Source organism: Cuculus canorus, chromosome 3, assembly GCF_017976375.1.
Source record: "Cuculus canorus isolate bCucCan1 chromosome 3, bCucCan1.pri, whole genome shotgun sequence".
Taxonomy (NCBI): domain Eukaryota; kingdom Metazoa; phylum Chordata; class Aves; order Cuculiformes; family Cuculidae; genus Cuculus; species Cuculus canorus.
The window spans coordinates 40,090,504-40,111,785 of record NC_071403.1 but is presented as its reverse complement, the minus strand read 5'-3'; the positions used below and the strand labels follow the sequence as shown (position 1 = coordinate 40,111,785).

Genomic DNA, 21,282 nt, shown 5'->3' with positions numbered 1-21,282 from the left:
ATTTCTGTTTCATCAGTATTACTTCAATAGCAGTATACATCCAACACCTATCTTACAGTTTCTTCTATATGTCTCAAATTGCCTTATGGAGAAATCAACATCCTCCTTTGTGCATGTGGGGAAACTATTTGATTTTTCTGGTATGACGAGAAGGATCCTAGCAGGAGCATTCTTTACTCTGGGAATTCTTAAAATGACACTGCTTCACAGCTACTTATTTTCTCATCTTTGCAGGTGCACAACATTTTTGGGGCATACAAGTCTCTGTTGCATTATACAGACAGTACCCAGTGTGCAATCCAATCCACTGCTTTATTATAGTCATGACATTCTCACATATGGTCTAGAAAACAGGGCTGAAAATGGTAATGGAGAAAAACACAGAATTGTGCTTTCACTCAGCCTTTTTAAAAAATTATTATGGATTAATGGAAAGTATATACAAATGAGAAGCTGATAAAAATGCTTCCTTTTTTTTTTTTCCCTTTCTTCCCAAACCAGAATTCAATCCTCTCTGAGAGAAGGACCTTAGCTTCCCTGAGTTAATGTTTTTTCAGCTTGTTCCAAGATTAGATCTGAAGGGTAGGATGTGAATATTGTCTTGTCTTTAGGAGACTGTTCTGTTACACTGAAAGTCATGTGGTACATGGCCAGTACCAAACAGGAGATTGGAATGCGCTGTTCTGCTCTGCATAGGAACCATGGCAGCTCCAGCTGAGCACAGAGGCCCTTTGTTTGCCGTAACTACAGTAGTTTCAAAAGAAAAAAAAGTCATGATAGAATTAGGAACATCCGCTTTACTGCATTAAATGAGTTTTATTTTGCATATTTTTTTCTTTAATACAAAAATTTGTGACATGCAAAGACAGTAAAGGCAACTACTGCTTTAATAAAAGTCCATCCCTAAAATGTCTTTGCAGTACAATTCGTTATTACGATCACTGAATTTCTCAGGTTATATGAAGCATTTCAAGTGAACAGAACTTTTTTTTTCTAATCATGTCAGAAATAATCAGTGATTTGAAAAGATGTATTTGCTTTATAGCAGTTTATTTAGTAAAGCACCTAAATTAAATCTATTAGTACTCAAATCGCTGTGGACAGTCCTGTGCCAGGTTAAAGGAGGTATTGAGTAAAATAGCCAAGGATTCCTAGTGTTTGGGGCTGGCCATTTTAATGGCAATCTGAGATGTGCTATTGACCTTAGTGAAGCCAAAGTTTAGTCCCAGAAAATTTTAAGGGACAACCCTGTAATATGAGGTTTTGTTGCTTCCTACATGCACCTCTTCCACAATTATAAGACAACTTGGAGCATGGGAAAAGACAATGACTTTGGAAGGAGCAGAACACAGCTCTTTTGAGCAAGTATGGCTTTATAGCAGGGTAAGATTTGTGCCTTCCTTGGAATTTCTCCCTCTGTAATGAATGAAACCTATGTGGCATCCTCTCCTGTATATATATATATATCTGTATATATTTCATTAATAACTGATCAATTAGGCCAAACAGAAACACATTTCTTGCTGAATCTGCTGTGGTAGATACCAAGTTAACCCCACATTCAGCCTCAGATCAGAGGGAAAGGTTCACTCAGGAGCACTCTTTCCAGCACAAAGACATTCCCTTAAGCTTAAGAGTACCTTTTTATCATGGTTTAGTGCCTCAGGTAAACTATCTCAGATCTGTCCTACAAGATTCTGATTCTCTATGGGCAGCAGCATGAACTGTCCAGGGTTTAGTTTTTACTATGTCAGTGTGACCTGGACCCTCACCTCTGGACTCCAATCTCACTTGCCCCACCCTTACTCCAACAAGTTTTTTGTTATTTCACTTGCTATACAATTACATCAGAGTAGAAGCGTCGTGCTGAACAGCACTACTCCACGGGGACTCCAACCCAGATCAAGCTACCAGCACCATGTCTCTGCTGTGCTTTTGTGAGTTGCAAAGTGTACAAGAGGGAGTTAGAGTGGAGGAGCCCAGCATCGCCCTGGAGCTTGTGCTGCGGGAACAAGATCTCTCCTATTTCCTTTTTCCAACTCTCCAAGACCACAGTAAAGACTACAAAGGTAAAGCATCAACTCTGATTGAAGATGATTCCTCCTTGCCTCCACTTCCTCTCCCATTTCCCTGCACCCCTTCACCCCCCATTCCCTGGTCAGGGCGCTGTCATTGAAGAGGGGCTGCTTGATGGGGTGACGCACAGGTGAAGTCACCATAGCAACAGGGACTCTGGCCTCATTCGTACATCCAGCGGCTCCCCACAGCCCAGAGAGAGCACAGATGCCGCTGTACGTACAGCCAGAGCTGACAGACACTGCCTGTCACTCCACATCGTATAAAGCAATTCAGCACATACAAGGAAGGATATTTGGGGCAAATAATTTTCTCAATTTCTCTTCTCATATGCAGCCCCTGAACCAAAAGCCACAAAATGACTCTGCTATATATATTTCTTAATACACTTACAGAGCTTTTGCCATGCATGCAGGAGGTGGAAAACCTGACATCCTGATTTCACTGTTTTGACGTGTGCCAGAAATCCTCCAATTTCTCCAAAAGCATTATGTAAGAAACTTGGATATGATCCAGGATGTAGATAACAGCATAATAGGCATGATAGAAAGTTCAACAAATTGGTAAACAAAGGATTCACTATTGGTTTGTTAATTTTGAGCTTACATAAGTACTGTGATTTTCCCCCAGCCTTTGCTAGAGTAAATTAACAAATAAAATGTCAACTCATCGTATTCAAAATCCATTAAGATATAGGAGTGAAAAGACTTTTAAAAACTACTTACTATGTTGAGCTCTCACAGGAGTTCAGGAGAATGAAGAGCAGAGATAAAGTTGCCCACAGTTTCCAAAGTTCCTAGTCCAAGATTTATCTCTGAAAATGGCATTAAGCTCGCAATGACTTGGATATGTACAAGAATCCACCGATCCTGAAATACAAGTTATAGAGACTAATTACCAGAGAGACTAAAGACAAAATAAAATTATTATCAGTAAGAAGACTACAATAAGACAGAGTAATTAAGGAAGCACTGTAGGCGGAAAAGCAACAAATTGTCTAACATCAACTCTTGGAAAATATATGTTGAGTTTTGCATCTGGAGGCTTATGTGTAAGGTAATACCATGCCACCTGGAAAACAGAGTAGCAAGATACAGTTGCAGCCTAAACAATTATACACATCTGTAAGTTATCAAGGCAAGCATCCTCAATTAACAAGGAGGAAATAAAAATTAAATTAACATTAACTGGGGAATAACTGAAGAACAAAACACCCTCAAGCCTCTCAGCTGACAAAATGCAGACTGTTTCACCACCTGTTTCCTTGCTTTAGCCACTGCCTTTTCAAAGTAAGTGCCTAAGTTCAAAGGAATTGGGCGTCTTAGAGACAGTAAAGCAGTGGAGCTTTATTTTACGCTTGCCTGACTGATGCAGTGGCCAACTGCTGGTCTGAGACAGATTAATCAAGAAAAATTACCTACTGTGGATATCCCTAAAGAGGACTTTGTCTTATTCATCACCAGTTGTATGAGACTGAGATGACCCTGTTTCTCCCAAACTCTCTTTAGGCACAGAGAAAGGAGTCCATGCTAGAATCAGTGTTATCACTTACTTTAAGCTGTGGTGGCACAAAAGAGATTAAGAAACTCTGCACCATGCTTGAGCAAGTCACAATGAAGACTTCAAACATTAAGATGAGCAATAAAGCCTTCATACTGAATACGGGCCACCACTTGGTGCAATGCACGTATTGTGGCACAGCCTCCCTTGCAAGAGGGAGCGAGCAAACTCCCGAGTATAGCTTGCTCATGAGTAACTTATTTTAAGACCATTCATTTAGTGCTATAGAAAGACTCTAAGGTTGTCTTCAGTCATTTTCCTTTATATGTGAAATCCCTCCCTGGCAGTGGCTGTTTCAACACACTGGTACTGTATTAGTACCCAAACAGAAATACTGTTTTTCTTTAGCATCCAATGAACATGTTATATAAAATGCAATAAGACAAGGTACAAGACTTATTAATCCAGAGAAATTCCATATTTTGGCTTTCCTTCCTGCAGTCTTAGCTATAAAATGTACTGTACCATTTTTTTTCCTGTTGGCCTCATTAAGTATTCAAAGAGCTTTAGATACAAATGCAATATCTAGATTATGCACATGTATGTCTGCATTGTAGGATTTATGCAGGTTTGGTATAATCCCATCCTCTAAACATGAAAAAGTAGAGTTGCAGGAAACACAGTGATAGTTACCTGGTTTTTTTAGTGTCAATATTGTGTTGAGTTCTAAATTACTATTATTTTTTAAATCATACTAGTAAGAATTGATACAACAAGTCCAGGAGGGACAAAGTGAAACTGGTCAAGGTAATTTTTTTATTAGAAATAGTTGAGCAGTACTAGCCTGTTTCAGGACATGCTCAGCTCTGTCATTATTTCTGAACAAGTACAACTGATTGCTGTAGGAATAAAAAGCGGGAGTATAACACTTACTGCAGCCTTCATAAAGGTTGAATGAAGTGTTTGATAGCAAAAATAGAACCAAGGCTTTATTTTATAAGTATTGAGTTCTATAAAGCAACAGATGTAATTTCACCTAGTTTTATTCTATGGTCAGAGCCAAAAATTCCTCTAATTTTCATTACATTTTTTTTTTCTGCCTCGTAACTCCCCATGAGGTTGAGAAATCAGCCAAGTGTTGGAATGCAAGGGCTAAACAAACTAGGGCAGGTATGACACAGTGCATGACATACAAACTTCCCGAACTGGGATGTGTGAGATCTCTTACAGATGCAAAGGCTGACGTTGTTTCCTTTACAGAGAGGTGAAAAGCAGTATGGTCTTCTTCTCCTATCAGGATGAATCGTCAGGGGGGGTGCAGATGGTATCCCTGTCCATTTGGTGGGGCATCCTGTCTCCTTGGTGGGGCCTGTGGCTATGAGGATGTGGATGAACAGAAGGTGCAGCCTCGGTGTGCTATGCTATAGCCGTTTCTGGCTGAGAAATAGCTGTTAAAGAGGATAAGGAGGAGAGACATGACAACCAGGACCACCGTGATTTTATATAATGATCAGGGCAAGTGTGTGTGCCAAAATATGCCTGTTTCAACAAACTATCTGATGCTGTTTAGTACGCTTCTATTTGATGAATTGTATGGATTTAAAAATGTTATCTGTTTCTTAGCTTGCTTTTTCATGTAAGTGCTATTCTTCTTTAACATAAAGCTTTCTTCTTTTTGAAATAGCATGATTTGGTACTGTGCAATTCTGCTACGCAGTACATCTGGAAAGCTCTTCTATTTCCAAGTAAATAACAAGGGAGAATACTTATAAAGTATTAATTGTTTATTCTCAAATTACTGCTTGGTGCAATAGACATCAGGGCCATTTAGTCAATACATTAGAAATTGGTGAGTTAAGCCTCAAACTTTCAATTTTTCATGGAGAGAGAAAAAGGGCTCTGGTCTGGTGTATAATTAGTTGTGTCCAGCACATCTCCTTGGTCAGGGAGATAAGCAGTAGACTGCGCCAGCTGGGTCAATGCCAGTACCATGAACTAGCACAGCATGCTCCAGTGGCTCCTCTTTCTGCCTTAGCCTAACCCAACACATTCCCAAGAGGCCAGAGGAGGTGAGTAAGCAAAGTGGTAGAAGTATAGCAAGTGCGTACCATCCATGCATCCTCCTAGAAAAGTGTTCTCTCCAGCCTGCTTCTGAAATTTGTTATTAAAGCATCCTCTACCGAAAGTGAAGAGGTCATGCTTGGGTCATATGATGTTTTAAGGTTTGTTCTCTACTTTATAGAATCATGGAATCTTAGAATGTTTTGAGTTGGAAAGAACCTTAAAGATCATCTAATTCCAACTCCCCTGCCACGGGTATGGACTCCTTCCACTAGATGAGATTGCTCAAAGCCCCATCCAGCCTGGTCTTGAACACCTTCCGGGACCCACAGATGCCTCCCATCAGGTTCCATGGACTTGTGCAGTTCCAGGCTCCTTAGATGATATTGCACCTGATCCTCTCTTACAGTGGGCAGTTCTTTATCTTGCAGTCCCTGCCTTTGCTTTCTACGACTTGGATTGTGTGGCTTGAGCCCTTGCTCAAGCTTCTCCCTAAATAATTTCAAATATTTGACTTATATTGTTTTGCCTGCCGCTGATATTTGAGCCAGTGTATTTATACAACTGTTCAACATCATGTCAGTGCTTCTTTCCTGAATGGTAATAGTCAGCTGAGAGCCCTTTGTTTGCTATGTGAAGTTAAGACCTTTCTTTCTGTGTATTATTTACATCCACCTGTGTATTATTTCCATCCACAGGTTCTTAGAGACTCTACAACAAAATCTAATTATAAATGGAACTTCTACTGTATGAACTTTTCTGTGTAGGTCTCTTCATACTGGACTTATTCTAGGATAGCTACAACTACTGTATCTATTATATCATGACCAGCTGTTGATGCAAAATGCCTACAGAGGTCTAGCAGCAAATTTCCTGATAGAAACACAGCTTTTATTAACAGAAGAGTGCTTTAGCTTGTGTAGACTATACCCAGAAGAGTAAATGCTATTAGCAGAATCATTTTTGTGCCCATGTCAATTTTTATAGCTCTGTCAGTGCTGAAGTTTCAACCACAACAGAAATTTTGAGAATAAAGTCAACAATCCCAAGCAACACTGAGAGATGGGTAAATTTTTCTACCATAAGATTTCTCTCTACTATCAAACATACATTCTGACAATATGGGTGAAGATAATCTGATGACCTGGTTTTCATTTGGACACTACTATGAGAAAATTAGGGTCGGTATCTTTCCAAAAGCACATCAATATTTGTTGGTGGTGTTATGAGGTATGAGATATATTCACCACATCCTTTTTTTTTTTTGTTTTACTGTGGGAAGTCCATCCAGGAATTTCATCCTCTAAGGGAGCAGAAAGGATTCTAATTGCTGTCCAGTGCTTAAAGGTAGGGACTGTTGTGCTTGCCCTTCTGCAGGACATTGTGTAGTCAAAATGTTACAATATTGTGATGACTTCATCACTGCTATAATGTAGGTGTTCTTTTAGCAGAATCTACCCACCAGTTTCATAGCAAAATTTCTCAGCTACAACTCCAGAAATATTTTGTGTTTTCATTCCCCATGTTTCCAACCAATTATTCTTTTTAGTTGGTACAACTGCAGTTAATATTTATGAGTTAAGGCCTAACAAATCATTAAATATTATGAATTAAAAGCAGTTTTAAATCATCATGGTAGTTTTCTTCTTCAGCATAAATGTTCCACTTCCTATTTTCTGATTGTCCTCAATTCACCACACCTATATACATCCAGTTCAGGCAGTCCTTGGGCTCCAGGCTGGAGGACATGTATCTGCATTGGAGGCAGTACCTTTCCACGTGCCAGGATATGCTGTTTCAGACGTGTTGGGTCTTGCTTGTCCTATCTGGAAAAGTGGAGAGGACTATGGGGTAAGGGCAGCTGGAAAGGGGGCTGCTGGAAAGGGAGCAGCTTGCTTCCCACCAAGACCTGCACGCAGACCTCACAAATAGGTATATATATCTACATGTAACACATACAACCATGCATATATATTACGTCTGTTCACATGGGTGTATGCAAACACATTTACATATATATATGTATGTACAGTGTATTTGTGTTTGTGTGTATATACATATATAGCAAACAGATTTATGTATAGATGTGTGCATGTATGCATATGCTGTTACAGTAATGGGCACAAAATCCTCAGTTAAGTATCCCTCAGGAGGAATTTTGAGTCCAGGCACCCAATGTCCCCTGGCTAGGCTGAAGCGCTGGGCTGGGCCGTGCTCCCCACACTCTCCTGTCCTTCCCGCCGAGGAAACACTTTTGGGGCTGAGGCAGAGCCCAGGACCTCATCCAGACTTACCAGAGGCTGAAGGAGGACTGAGCAGGACCCCAACCCCAGTACAGCTTCCCCAGAGCCTGTTCTTGCTGGGCATTCAGGCAGATACACAGGTGGGTCCAGGACACCTCCTGTCACAGCCTTCAGATGAAATAGTTCCTTCTCAGAGGACAGGAGGGAAAGGAAAGGAAAGGAAAGGAAAGGAAAGGAAAGGAAAGGAAAGGAAAGGAAAGGAAAGGAAAGGAAAGGAAAGGAAAGGAAAGGAAAGGAAAGGAAAGGAAAGGAAAGGAAAGGAAAGGAAAGGAAAGGAAAGGAAAGGAAAGGAAAGGAAAGGAAAGGAAAGGAAAGGAAAGGAAAGGAAAGGAAAGGAAAGGAAAGGAAAGGAAAGGAAAGGAAAGGAAAGGAAAGGAAAGGAAAGTTTTTTTCTGCTTTTCTTTGTTTCTATTTAAGGAAGACTTCAAGCGTGAAGTCTTAAGAGCCGTCCAAGGTGCTTGAGAGCAAAGATAAATTCACCTTTTGATAAAATAAAGAGGTGAAACAGATGACCACCTCTGGGGTTTGCCTACGATACGAGCCGACGGCCGTTACTCCTTGCATTCACGGGAATAAATAACAGCAGGGGATGATCTCGAGCAGAGCGGACTGCCTTTGTTCCTGCCCATGCCGGCGGCTGGCGGCAGAGGGGCGCGGGGAGGACCCGCCGCGCTCCCAGCGCAGATGAAGGCAGCGAACAAAGGAAAATCCTGTTCCCGTCCCGCTGCTGGTGCCTCCCTGCCTGGGCAGAGCGGGCTCCTCCGGAGGGGACACTAAATAATTGATCAGCATCGATTGCCGGCATGCATTGGGAAGGGAAACCGGGCGCATCCCTTGCACGCAGCCTGCTCCTTCCCCCATCGCCGCCGCAATCCTATTCCACCATGTGCGGATAGATAAGGAGACGCAACTCAGCCTTCAGCCCTGGGCGGGGTTCTTGCCGTTTAATCTTTTCTTTCTTCTTCCCTTCGCCGCTTTCTTCCCTCCCCCCCTTTCCCGTCTCCCAGGCCCAGTGAGGTCAGCTCATGAATATTGCTTCATTTTCCTGAGAGGCAGCGCCGGGTACCTCGTGTGCGAGTGCCCGTCTCCCTCTGTGCATGCATTTCGGCAGCCAGGCAGCAGACAAAGTGCTGGTGAGTAATGCGGCTGCTTTAGATTCAAGCCCCCTTCCCGTTTCTTTTTCCCTTTTTTATTCCCTTTTTCCTACAAAAAGGGAATGTTGCTGGGGATTCAGATGCAACAAACCCACCGGGGATGGAAAGCGGACCCGGGAAAATCCTGCCGCGCCTTTAAAACCCGGACAAAAGACAGAAGCGCTCCCCATCCTTCAACCGGGTTTGCGAATGAGGATCTCGGAGAGGGAGAGGGGGGAGCCCGGCGAGGGCTGGGGCCAAGGGGAAGCCCTGCCTGAAGCCCCGGGTAGAGGGGATCCCCACCCCGGCAGGAGGAGCCACCGGACTTCTCTCTTTTGTTGCTGCCGTTTATTTATGCATTTTTCCTCCTGGGCAGCTGTTCCCGACAGGAAAACCTGCGGAGACGCCGCGTCCTGGCGCCACGTGGGTTTGCCTCCGGAGAGGAGGTTGTGCGGTAGAGATTTGTGAGGACGGAGATCCCGGACTTGGGCTCAAACGGGGTTCTCTTTGTGCCAGTTAGAAAAGAAAAAAACCCAATTAAATCGGCCAAGGAGGCGGTAGATGGTCCTGGAACTGGGATGCGGGTTGTGTCCCCAAGGCAGATCACGGCTGAGCCTGGTGACTTTGCTGCGGTGAAACTTCCCGAAGAGATCCAGGTATAGCGTAGGGTTCCCGATTATTATTTTTAATTTAGTTTTGAACAGTAGGTAATGAGTCAGATACTGGAATTAAGCAGAGTCCTCGCTTTTTTGCAGTTTCTTTAAGTTTGGATTTCAAGAGTGACATTTTGTACCTGCACAGGTCTGAACAACAGCACCTTGAGAACTCTGTTTGTGATGGTTAAGAGAGATGAAAAGCAAATCTTTTATAAAGGGTCTGATACAAGTGTGTAAGTTTTTATAGGTTTGCAGTCTTTTCTAATAAATGCCTGGGAAGTTTCAGCCAAATCATATTCTTTGAGCATTAATTTCCAGTACATTGGTTAAAATCAGGGTGATAATGACAGTGCATTTGAGGGAAACCCTGTTCTTCTGCCAGTGAGAGCAGAGGAAACAGAGTCTCATTGTCTAGTATGTTCCAGGGAGTAAACCAATTGTCAGGGTACAGTATAGTGTCTACATTGACTTCACACAGTCGGGTTTCTTTCGTTATTCTCTGTTCTAGTAGGTAATGGGTAAGATGAGTTTTAGGGGGGAATTGTTAGGCCATGTTAGGAATGCTGTTGTTTCTACTTTTGGGCACATTTTCCCTTTTAAGCTGAATAAAGACAAACAGCTTGTGTATTATAGCTGTTATTTCCAGAATGTATTAAGGAGCGTCTTTGCAGCATGATATGGCTTTTAAGGGCCCTCTTAAACAATCGCTGAACGCTATGGGGGAAAATTGCTATGTGAGCATCCTTTGGTGGATACCACATAACATCTTGTACTGGCTTAGGGTGTATTTCTTGCATCCATGTTTTAAAAACCTGATGGAGCAATTATGCCTCAGTGCTACGTTAGTATAATCAGTAATAAACCAGAATAAGTCTTAAGTCCTGACAAAGCCTCTGGAAAACAAACTGGGACAAATCTGCATTTAGAAGCTGATTGAAAGGCCTCTCGATTCCTGAGTTTTGGAGGCCTAACCTTGTCCTGGAAGAGCCCCTGCCAAAGCTGAAGCTGAATCTGTTGTTGCTTCCACGTGTGCAGTCCTTTGTATAGCAGCCTTTCCCCTCCCGGCTGTGATAGACACCTGGAAGAGGCCTCAGAAGAGGCGGACAGGTGCAGTAGAAACCCAGACTGGTACTCAGCTTGGCATCCAGGGCGAGCCAGAGGGAAGGTTGTGTGTGGATGGAAATTTAACTCCGACGTGGCAGCCGTAGGGGAGAGGGTTCGGCATCGCTGGGATTTTGGAAGGGTTGGAAGCGCCCCTGGATGCAAACGGAGCGGGAACCAATCTCAGCCTTAGGCGTGCAGTGCGTTCCCCTCCGGAAAGCTGCTCCGGGCTGATAGAATCATAGAATCAACAAGGTTGGAAAAGACCTCTTGGATCATCGAGTCCAACCATTCCTATCTGCCACTAAACCATGTCCCTGAGCACATCGTCAACCTCCAGTGATGGTGACTCCACCACCCCCCTGGGCAGCCTCTGCCAGTGCCCAATGACCTTTTCTGTGAAAAATTTTTTCCTGATATCCAGCCTGAACCTCCCCTGGCGCAGGTTGAGGCCATTCCCCCTTGTCCTGTCCCCCGCGGGCGAGGCTTGGGATCACACGGGGCACGGCAGCGGCAGGCAGGGAGCGAGCCCCGGGGCCGCCCTGCCCGTCCCCGCCCCGACCGTGCTCTCCGTTTCTCCCTCCCCAGCGCAGCGGAGGAGGCGGAGGGCGCCACCGGTGATGGACATATCGCCGAGATAGCCGCCGCCATGAGCCAGCCGCCTGCAGGGGGCGCCGCCGCCGCCGAGCCTCGCCTCCACCCCGAGGGCAGCAGCGGCAGGAAGCAGCAGCGAGCGTCCTCTCCGGCCAGGGCCCGCGACAACCCTCCGCGGCCGCCTGTCCCCGCCGCCGCCCCCCGCGCCCCGGCCACCGCCGCCAAAGCCGCCTCGGCCGCGCGGCCGCCGCCGGGCCCGGCGCCCAGAGCCGCCCGCGGACGCGCCGCCGAGAAGCCGCCGCGCGGCGCGGGGCCGCCGGGAGCTGTCCAGCTCGGTGGTGGTGCTGAACCGCCGCCCGCAGCCGGAGGGGAAGCGCAGCCGCGCGCCGCCGAGGAGGCGCCCCCTGCGGGAGGCGGCGGCTCCGGGGGGGAGCAGGAGGGAGCGGCGGCGCCGCCCAAGCCGTGGCGGGGGAAAGCGGGGCGGTCTCCCCTGAAGGGCGCGGGGGAGGCGGCCCCGGCGCCTCCATCTTCTTCGGGCGCGGGGAAGGGCCGCGGGGCGGCGGGGGGCGGTGGCTACTGGAAGGAGGGATGTCTGCAAAGCGAGCTGATCCAGTTCCACCTTAGGAAGGGGCTGGCGGCGGCCGCCCAGATGCAAACCAAGGGCGGCAACCACAGCAGCGGCGGCGGCGGCGCTTCCTCCGCCTCCTCCTCCTCCGCGGCCACCGCCCCGGCCGAGGCTCCGTCGCCCTCTGCTATGGCGGCCGAGGGGCTGCGGCAGGGCGAGGCGGGCGGCGGCGCCCCCGGGGCCTCCCTGAGCCCGCAGCTGCAGGAGGAGATGCAGGAGGAGATGGAGAAACTGCGGGAGGAGAACGAGAGCCTCAAGGTGAGCAGCCGGGGGCCGGGCTGGGTGCGTGGGTGGGAGTGGGAGTCAGAGCCAGGTGGGAGTGGGAATGGGAGCCGGGTGGGTGCTAGGTGGGAGTGGGAATAGGGGCCAGGTGGGTGCCGGGTGGCCTCTCTACCCCTGCACTGGAAGGGGGCTTCACCACTGGCCTCTCCCCCAGCAGTAGTGCTGGAGGCAAAATGAAGGTGGCCCTGTCATGGGCCACATGGGCAGTGGTGCTTCTCTGCTTCCTTGCAATGCTTTTAGAATCATAGAATCATAGAATAGTTAGGGTTGGAAGGGAACTTAAAGATCATCCAGTTCTAACCCCCTGCCATGGGCAGGGACATCCTTTAGATCAGACTGCCCAAGGCCCCGTCCAACCTGGCCTTGAACACCACCAGGAATGGGGCAGCCACAGCTTCTCTCGGCAACCTGTGCCAGTACCTCACCACTCTCACGGTGAAAGAAATTTTCCTAATGTTCTAGAATTCTTCCTAATGTTCTAGAATTCTTCCTGATGTCTAATGATGAACCGAGTTGTGTTTAGCCGGTGCCCCTGCTCCATATTGGCTGCCTTCCTCTATACGTGCTGACATTTTGGCTTTTAACGCACTTGTTGCATCTCTGTTCCCTTCTCACCCTGGTGCCAGAATGAGATAGATGAGCTGAGGACAGAGATGGATGAAATGAGAGACAGTTTCTTTGAGGAGGATGCTTGTCAGCTTCAAGAAATGCGCCATGAACTGGAGCGAGCCAACAAGAACTGCCGGATCCTTCAGTACCGGCTGCGCAAGGCTGAGCGCAAGAGGCTTCGCTATGCCCAGACCGGGGAGATTGACGGCGAACTCTTGCGCAGCATGGAGCAGGACCTCAAGGTACAGATGTGAGCTGGAGTCAAGAAGAGGGAGCGCCTCGGACAGAAACACTGTCCTCATGACTCAGGCATTTCCATCCATTCTGTTGTATACTCTGCAGCTCATGGCCTTGCAGTGGCAAAGCTTATATTGGTTATGTAAGTCCTTCAGTACATAGATTAGGTATTTTTCAGATTTAGTCCAATAATTTTTTTGTTAAATTAATGTGTTAAGAAGTGACTCAAATACAGATTAGGATCTAGATGTTTTGGATCTTTTATAATGAACGCAAAACATATCCTACATCACAAAACTAAACTAACTTCACCAAAAAGTCCCATTGACTTTGGGAGGTTATTGTACTCTTTAGTAAAGATTTCAGAGGATTGGTAGGTAGAATACTTGCAGAATCGCAACACAAGATCCTGACTCTGCTGGTATCAGCAGAAAAACTGCTGTTATCTTCAGTGAAGACAGGATTTTCCACATCCATCTGAAATCATAGACACAGCGCATCAAACTTCAATGTGTAATCAACTGCATTTCATCCATAATGTCTAAATGAACCACAGCTCATTGTTGAAGAAAAGTTTCAGACCTTGTTTAAAGATTGCCATTGGTTGGTATCCAAATATCCATCATCTCCACTCTACATTGGTCCAGTTAGAGAAAAAAACCCTTTCTTGCATTGTTGGGAGTTGTTTAATTTCTGCTTCCATCTAGGTTTTGTTGAGACTCTTACTGAAGCAGGACTTAGGAACTTCTTTCAGTTGACTGCTCCCCTGCCATTTCACATGTAACTGCAGACCTCTATACAGCAAATGTGAGCTTATTGGCCACTGGATTCTGTGGACTGCAGTTGGAAATGCTAATTTAATACATGGTCAGGAACAAGGTTATTCTTAAACTTCTTTCTGATAAGTATAATGGATTGAGGGTCTGTTATTCCCAAGCCTGGTTCGCGTATCATTTTTTTTCTGAAAATTTTCCAGGTTGTCATCGTTCTTGTTATAACGTAGACACAATGCAAAACACATTCCAGTAATTTTCTCACTAATGCAATTTAAAATGTAAATATCCTTCTCTGTATTTCTATTTGATACTCCTTTCCTGTGCGTATTCAAAACCCGTGTTTGCTGTTGTGTCCGTGGCAGTCCTGTAAGTACAGCTGTCTTCCTAGTCAGAAGCAAAATGACCCCTTTGTCAAGGGTCAGATGGAATTGCTGGTCGAAGCAAGAGACATTTTGCACATCAGGATGGTGCTTAGGTGAATAGTTGAGACATGCACCTTTGCAGGCAGAATTTGAATGTGTGCCATCATGTCCCAAGTGAACATTGTGATCCTGCTTATAGAGTTTATTTCTTTGTTGGCTCAATGTTACTTTGAGTTAGCAAGTAACACATACACAGGGCTGCTGAGTGAAATGGTGAGGGCACTTCTGGTGAGGTTCTTGCCTGCAATATAGGAGATAGTAGCTAAGGCCTTAGGTTGAGCTGGACAAAGGGCTCACTTTAAGTAGGATTTCTCCTGTGTCTTTTCCAATAAGCATACAACAGATCATTTGGAAAGGAATAGTGTTTTTTTTTTCAAAGCATTCTCACAGATTGTGAATATGTTCTGCTTTGGAGTAGAGATGAACGTCTTAATGCCCAGTTTCTGCCTAATTGCATTCCAGGTGCTGACTAACCATAATTGCAACTCATGTGCAGTTCTCTGGAGCCTTCCCAAGTCATCTGCTGAAGAATTTCTATGCAAAATAACATTCTCTGTTTTGCATGGGTAATACATTAGGGGACTTAATCCTTCAGAGATAGAGTCTTGTATTTAGCTGCATTAAAATGCATCTTGCATAAGTGAGTTCCATTTCTCATATGACCTAGGATGCTATTAAAAATGTCCCATATGATTTTCCCTTTACTTTGGTTGGACAACCAGATGAGCAGTTTAATACTGAGTGTAAGGAAAGAGATCAAGATGTGATGTGATTCTCAGCTCAATCTGCAGTCTTTCTGGAGTATGGTTATAATTGAAATTCCTCTCCACTCTCTCTTTCTGTTGGGCATTATGTGTCTTGAGCGTGCGTGCAGTGGGGGAGCTTATTGAATGGTCTTGTGCTACACTGCAGTGTTGTATCTGTAATTCAGGCACACTGGGTTTCTTGTCAGGGGAGGCTGAGTCACTAGCTGCTGCTGTTTTCTGATAGATCGGATTTTTCTAGACTGCTTACTGACAATTATTTTTTTTCTTTAGAGTTCAAGTATGTCAGAGTTCTTTGGCATACAACCATAAATATCGTTCTAGTGAAAACTGTAAAGGATGGCTCTCTGAGCTCCCCTAGCTAATGCTAGAAAGGATTAATGATACTTTCCAATGTTCTAAAAAAAGCAGGAAATTAGGCTTTTCAAACTATGTGTCTAAATCACCATCATAACAGTAATTATATATTTAAATATTTTTGGTGCATGATTGTAGTTTATGGTGGCTTCACAAAATACAATGAAAGCAGCTTGAATTGCAAAATTCTCATTACTCTCATTACTTTACATGAAGAAGAGGAATTAGATCTTGACATGTGCCTTTTATCTCTATTCCTGTGAAAATGCATTAAAAAAGTGCAAAAACCCTAGTGTTAATTTTCATTAAAAATGTCTGATATAATTTTAGTGAGCAAAATATTTGTCAGTAAAATGTTGGTTGTTCATATTTTACTCTTTAAATGAAGCAGTAGTAGTACATGCCAGATATTTAGATTAACTGTCCACAAAGAACAGAGAAACTAGCAAGTTTGAAATGAAGATGTGTCCATTTGTGATCCTATACATGGCATAGGTACAATAGGCCTGGAGAGGGTGGACCCTGCTTTTGGATGCATCTGCATGTCAAATATTTGAATATTAGTTCACTGAAAAGCATAAGCTAGCAGTGGTTGAGGGAAAATACTCTCAAGATAATGCACGTCTCCAGGAATGATGAAGGTCCTGTTTCACTGTTCACATAGCACAACTGAAGACAGAAATGGGGTTTAGAGTCCAGTGTTATTTCCAGTGAAATCCATAGAAAAACTATACCTTTTTTTTGAGGAATTGGCTTGAATTTTGAATCATCAGAACTCTATCTGTGGATATCCTTGTCTTAATTTCCTTTCACCCTGCTTCCATCAAAACATGCAGAATTAACCTGTAAGTGGTTGTTCAGGGACTGTGCACTGCAGCAGTAATTCTTTTTTTAAATTTTTTTTTCATTTAGGTTGCAAAAGATGTATCAGTGAGACTTCACCATGAGTTAGAAAACGTGGAGGAGAAACGTACTATAACAGAAGACGAAAATGAAAAATTAAGACAGCAGCTGATAGAAGTCGAAATTGCCAAACAGGCATTACAGAACGAACTGGAAAAAATGAAAGAGGTTAGTGTTGCTATTTACTTCTTCACAAAGTATTTTAAGTTCTCAAATTGTTATTGCTGAACTAACTGTTTTTCTTCCTATAACTTGTTTTGGGGGTAAAAATATGGCAAGATGAAGTTGAAAGTTGCAAAGAGTGTTGGATTACATCTTGGTGACTGGGAAGCTAAGAATAAACTAAAATAGTCAGTGTTTCCTAGGCAAAACAGAAACCAAGCTGTAGCTTTGGTTTTCCTGTGCAAGGAAGGAAATGTGGAACTGATAGTAACAGTTCAGAGGCTTTGAGATGTATATATATTAAGATACATGCAAGAAGAGTGCTGAAGGGAGTCAGAAGCATCTAACTTTGCAGATGATGTTCCCTGTATGTTTTTACAAAGACCATTTTTTTGCCCTTGCTAACTACTTCTAGGGACTAGCAGGCACACTAAGACTGAGCATCTATCCGCCTTCTCGTGTTGTTCAGTCACACTCTTTGGAAGACTGGGAAGTGAAAGGCTCTACCTGGCCTTTCAGTCTAAGCATAGTTTTACGTTTTATCTAATTCATCTTCAAAATTACTCCATTTGCCATTATATAGATATAAGATACTGTGTCATTAAGTAAGCAGAAAATTGTGTTACAGCAGTAATTGCCTGGCCAGCAGAGATAACAAAGCGTGCAGTAAAAAGAGAAACTGTTGACTAAGAATTACTTCTCAGAATGGATTTTAGAAACAGCTCTCCAGTTCAGTGTTTAAAATTCAATGAATAATACTGATTTTCAGTTTTAGTACTATTCCCTAGTAGGAATGCCAAAGTCTACGTTGATCTTGTATGAAGTAGAGGAGGTGTATTTCTGTTGTTAAGAAAGGTAGGGAATTTTCAGTTGTGTAATATGTTACAGTATTTTTAGGAACCACAAGTGCTTACTTTTAAGTGATGTAGGAATTGAATTCTGCAGGAATTGAATTTCAGACATGTTAGTGGAGGATAAACAGGTGGGGTTTTTTCCATCTTCTATTGCTTTTCCACATAACTGCAGATTTGAAAAGGGTATGATAGAAATCTGAGTCTTATTCAGCTTCCCTTTCCTCTGCTTGAGACTTTCTTCTGTTTTCACTCTGCTTTCTGCCACCAAATACAACTCAGTTTCTGGGATCATCTTCTTTATGAGAACACGATCGTGTTGTAATTATCCTTACCACTTGTAGTTAAACTTGACTTTACTCTGCATTTTCCATTACTCTTGTTCATTTGGACTGTACTTTCTTGTGGATTCCCATTTCTGGACCCTTTCCTCCTGCCCTATGGTAGGTTGTACCACAGTAAGCTTCTTTTGCCTTGCTTCTTCTTATGGATCTTCAGTTTACAGTGAAGTATAGCGACAATTTAATAGCTTATTCTCTGGGAGCTATTTACCTGAGGGAAATTAACTCAAGAAATAGGCAGCTTTGTCATCAGTAGTCACTTCCTTCTTATCTTGATTCTTCCCTCTGGCCCACTATGCTGCTCTCATACTGCTCTCCACTTCTTTCTTTAGGTTAGGCATTTGTCTCTTTCTGTCTTTGAGGTTGGTATCAGTGGAAGGACGCTTGAGACTCTAGAAAAAAGTGTCACATTTAAGTAAGGGGCTCTTCTACACATTATTTTCATGAAGCTGAAAGAGATGCATGATTGCCGTTGGTACAGAATGGGGCACTGCACCAGGATGGAGAAATGCATTAAGACTACACCAGAGTACAGGCGGGGTGAACAAAGAGTCAGAAATGCACCTTTATACTGAAATGGAGAGAGCTGCCACCCCAGTCATTACATGCATCTTCCTAAGTAGGCAGGAGTTTTCATTTATGTATTTCAAAGAGACTGCTGAGTCCCTTTCAGTAGGAGAAGGCTGCTTTTCAGGCTGGGACTTTCAGCACAGCATGAGGGAAGTTGAAGTATGGTTGAGGAGGTGCAAGTCAGAGAAAAGCAAATTTGAAGCGAAGCCAAATTATTATGCACTTTGCAAGCATGCCGTGACTTGGGAGACCAATGGAAGGAGGCCAATGAAAAATACTAATTCTTACAGGTTTGAAATTTATAATCTGTGAAGGAGCTATGTGAAAATGTTGACGTGAAACAACCATGAAAAGCACGCAGAGCAGTCTGAATTGCATTAGAATTTTTCTGTGACAAATACCTTTTCTTCTCGTTTGGCAGTTATAGGTTTTGTGCATCTCAAATGTCATCGTCAGTCATGATATTAATTTTCTGTTTGCTTGTGAGTTATTTCTTCCAGTTTCATGGTTTTACAGCCCTTTTTCATTTCAATACAGCCATTATAACCAGTCCAACCTCCTGCTTAAGGAAGTTCTACTCAGCATAAACAGGAATGCCGAATCAAGACCTTTTGTTGGCATTGTGATCTTCGCTTTATTGAGCTTAGAATTAATGAGAGCTAATCTCCAAAGACAATGAAGCATTTTTATTTTAGAGCATAGTAACAGTGTTCAGAGTGTGTAATGATTGATTTCTGGAATTCTATGTCATCAAATGTACTGCAAAACCACAAACCTTTCCATTCTTAAAATCTACTTATGTATAACTGCCATGGAAAATTTATTCTTCTTTTGTGATGAAAAATATGTGATAGAAAAGGCGATGAAAAGATGGTGAAAAGAAAATGTTGGAAGCAATCTCTAGAGCAGGACCAAAGCCAAAGTTCTCTTTGCAGATTCTATATTGTTTTAAAAAACTTGGTAGACTTGACTGGAAAGATGTATAAAAGATAGATGTTAGCAAGTGTGTTTGTGTAGAGACAAATCTAGAGTTCTCTGGTGAATGTTTGTGTGAATATAGACTTGTGGATGTATTTGTCCATTAATATAGAGAGATAATTTCTGTTTACTTTCTTAGTTTGGAGCTCTTAAAAAAAAAAGTTACGATATGTTCCATGACAAATGGAAGTTGATGTTGATGGCAGCAGAAGATTGCAAGCATCCAGGACTTGGAAAGTGTTCCAGCAAAGCATCCAGTTTCTGTCACTTACATTTACTTTCAGTTCCTCAACCTGCAGCTGTTTCATTTAGTCTTATTTCTGTGTATGTCCACATGGAAACACAAAATTTTTAATCTGCATTGTCAGTTTTCGGAATCCATTTGTAGCAACTGCTGCTGATTTCGTCTTTATTATTTGTAATTATTAAATGTAATGCTTTTTGGGAAGCTGAAAGCAAACTACAGAAATTATTTCCTACAAGAAAGAGAAACCAACGGTAGATAGGTGTAATTTTTTCCAGATGCTAAAAAATCGTTAATGAGTTATTAATTAATTATCATTAATTTGAGAGTAACCATTTGTTAAAGCCTATCTAACTTTTGTAGGGCTTTTCATGACAATAGTATGAACTAAGAATTAGTTAATTTGCTATAGCTATGTAGGAAATGCCCAGTTAGTCATGCTTTAGGCACTTCATTATGAGACAAGTGAAGGAGGGGGAAAATATGACACATGTACTGGACCCTGGGCTTTACAAATCCTCGTTGCAATGTGGATTTGTAATTGCAAGAGGCACAGTGTTCTTCAGAGACATATGTCTTTCTGAACAGAAATAGATTGCTCTGCTAGTGCTCTAAGCTGGGCAGATGCAAGACAGCTCAATTCTTACAGCCACATTAGGGTGATGTTGCCAAGCTACCATTTTCTTCTTCTAAGCCTAGGTTATTAAATGAGATATAGAGCTTGCTATAACCATGAATACATGGCGCATGTACTAGAGATGTCTTTTGTCTTGTCAGTTCAGATTGCTTGCAGAGTAATTTATGCCTTCCTTCATGGGTCTGTCTGTTTGTACACTGCTCAGAAATGGAAGAAGGCAATAGGATCTGGGGAGCTGGGCACTGGAGCTGAGAGGAGGAATCTGAGTTCCGTGCCTCGTTTTGATACTAACCTCCTGTGGGGACTATAGGAGAGAAATTACACTTTCCTGCTTACTCTTGCAACCTTTGCCTGCCCTCTTTATGTACAGATTAGCTTTCCATACATCTCTGAGTACTCAAGCTGCACAGAAATCAAAAGGGTAGGTGGCAATTTCAAACAAAAGCTTCTGTAAAATAAAACAACCCTCAAAAGAAGTCCTCTCTCCCCAAACCAAAAACTGGAGAGCTGTGAAAAGAACTGTCAAGGGCTCATCCTGTCTCATCCTGTCCCAGTCCTCTTTATCACCAATATCAGCTTACCCACTATGTCTTGACAAAAATCTAGTGCCTCTCCTTTCTCGTAACCCTTTCTCTAAGCCTCTTCTCCTGCCATTTAATCACAACCACTTATTTCCAGCCTTTCTCTTGTAACTCACAGTCTCAGATTCTTCAGGTTCTGTCTCTCAGTCTTGATCCTTTTCCCTTTTCCCTTTTCCCTTTTCCCTTTTTTCCCTTCCCCCTTTTTTCCCTTTTCCCTTTTTTCCCTTTTCCCTTTTTTCCCTTCCCCCTTTTTTCCCTTCCCCCTTTTTTCCCTTCCCCCTTTTTTCCCTTCCCCCTTTTTTCCCTTCCCCCTTTTTTCCCTTCCCCCTTTTTTCCCTTCCCCCTTTTTTCCCTTCCCCCTTTTTTCCCTTTTCCCTTTTTTTCCCTTCTCCTTTTTTTCCCCTTTTCCCTTTTCCCAAACTGGCTGTTTTGCTGTCTTCTCATTCCTAAGTGTTAGTCTTGTCCTTCTCTTATCTATTTGCTCCTTTCCTCCATCCTTCCAGCTCAGAAATCTTCATA

At 43.4% G+C, this 21,282-nt stretch overlaps 1 protein-coding gene across 4 annotated transcripts in view; it reads left to right on the top strand.

The window, feature by feature from the left end:
* The first annotated feature begins 8,679 nt into the window (after nt 1–8,679).
* Nucleotides 8,680–21,282, top strand: part of SOGA3 (SOGA family member 3) — a 58,910-nt gene continuing 46,307 nt past the window's right edge. Inside the window, exons 1-4 of one of the 4 annotated variants that reach the window (XM_054062864.1) lie at nt 8,680–9,073; nt 11,419–12,307; nt 12,958–13,182; nt 16,409–16,567. In XM_054062864.1, the coding sequence (XP_053918839.1) occupies nt 11,480–12,307; nt 12,958–13,182; nt 16,409–16,567 (1,212 nt within the window). In that variant the 5' untranslated portion in view covers nt 8,680–9,073; nt 11,419–11,479. The remainder of the gene's footprint in view (nt 9,074–11,418; nt 12,308–12,957; nt 13,183–16,408; nt 16,568–21,282) is intronic. The other 3 variants (XM_054062863.1, XM_054062865.1, XM_009562888.2) reach the window with 3 other exon arrangements.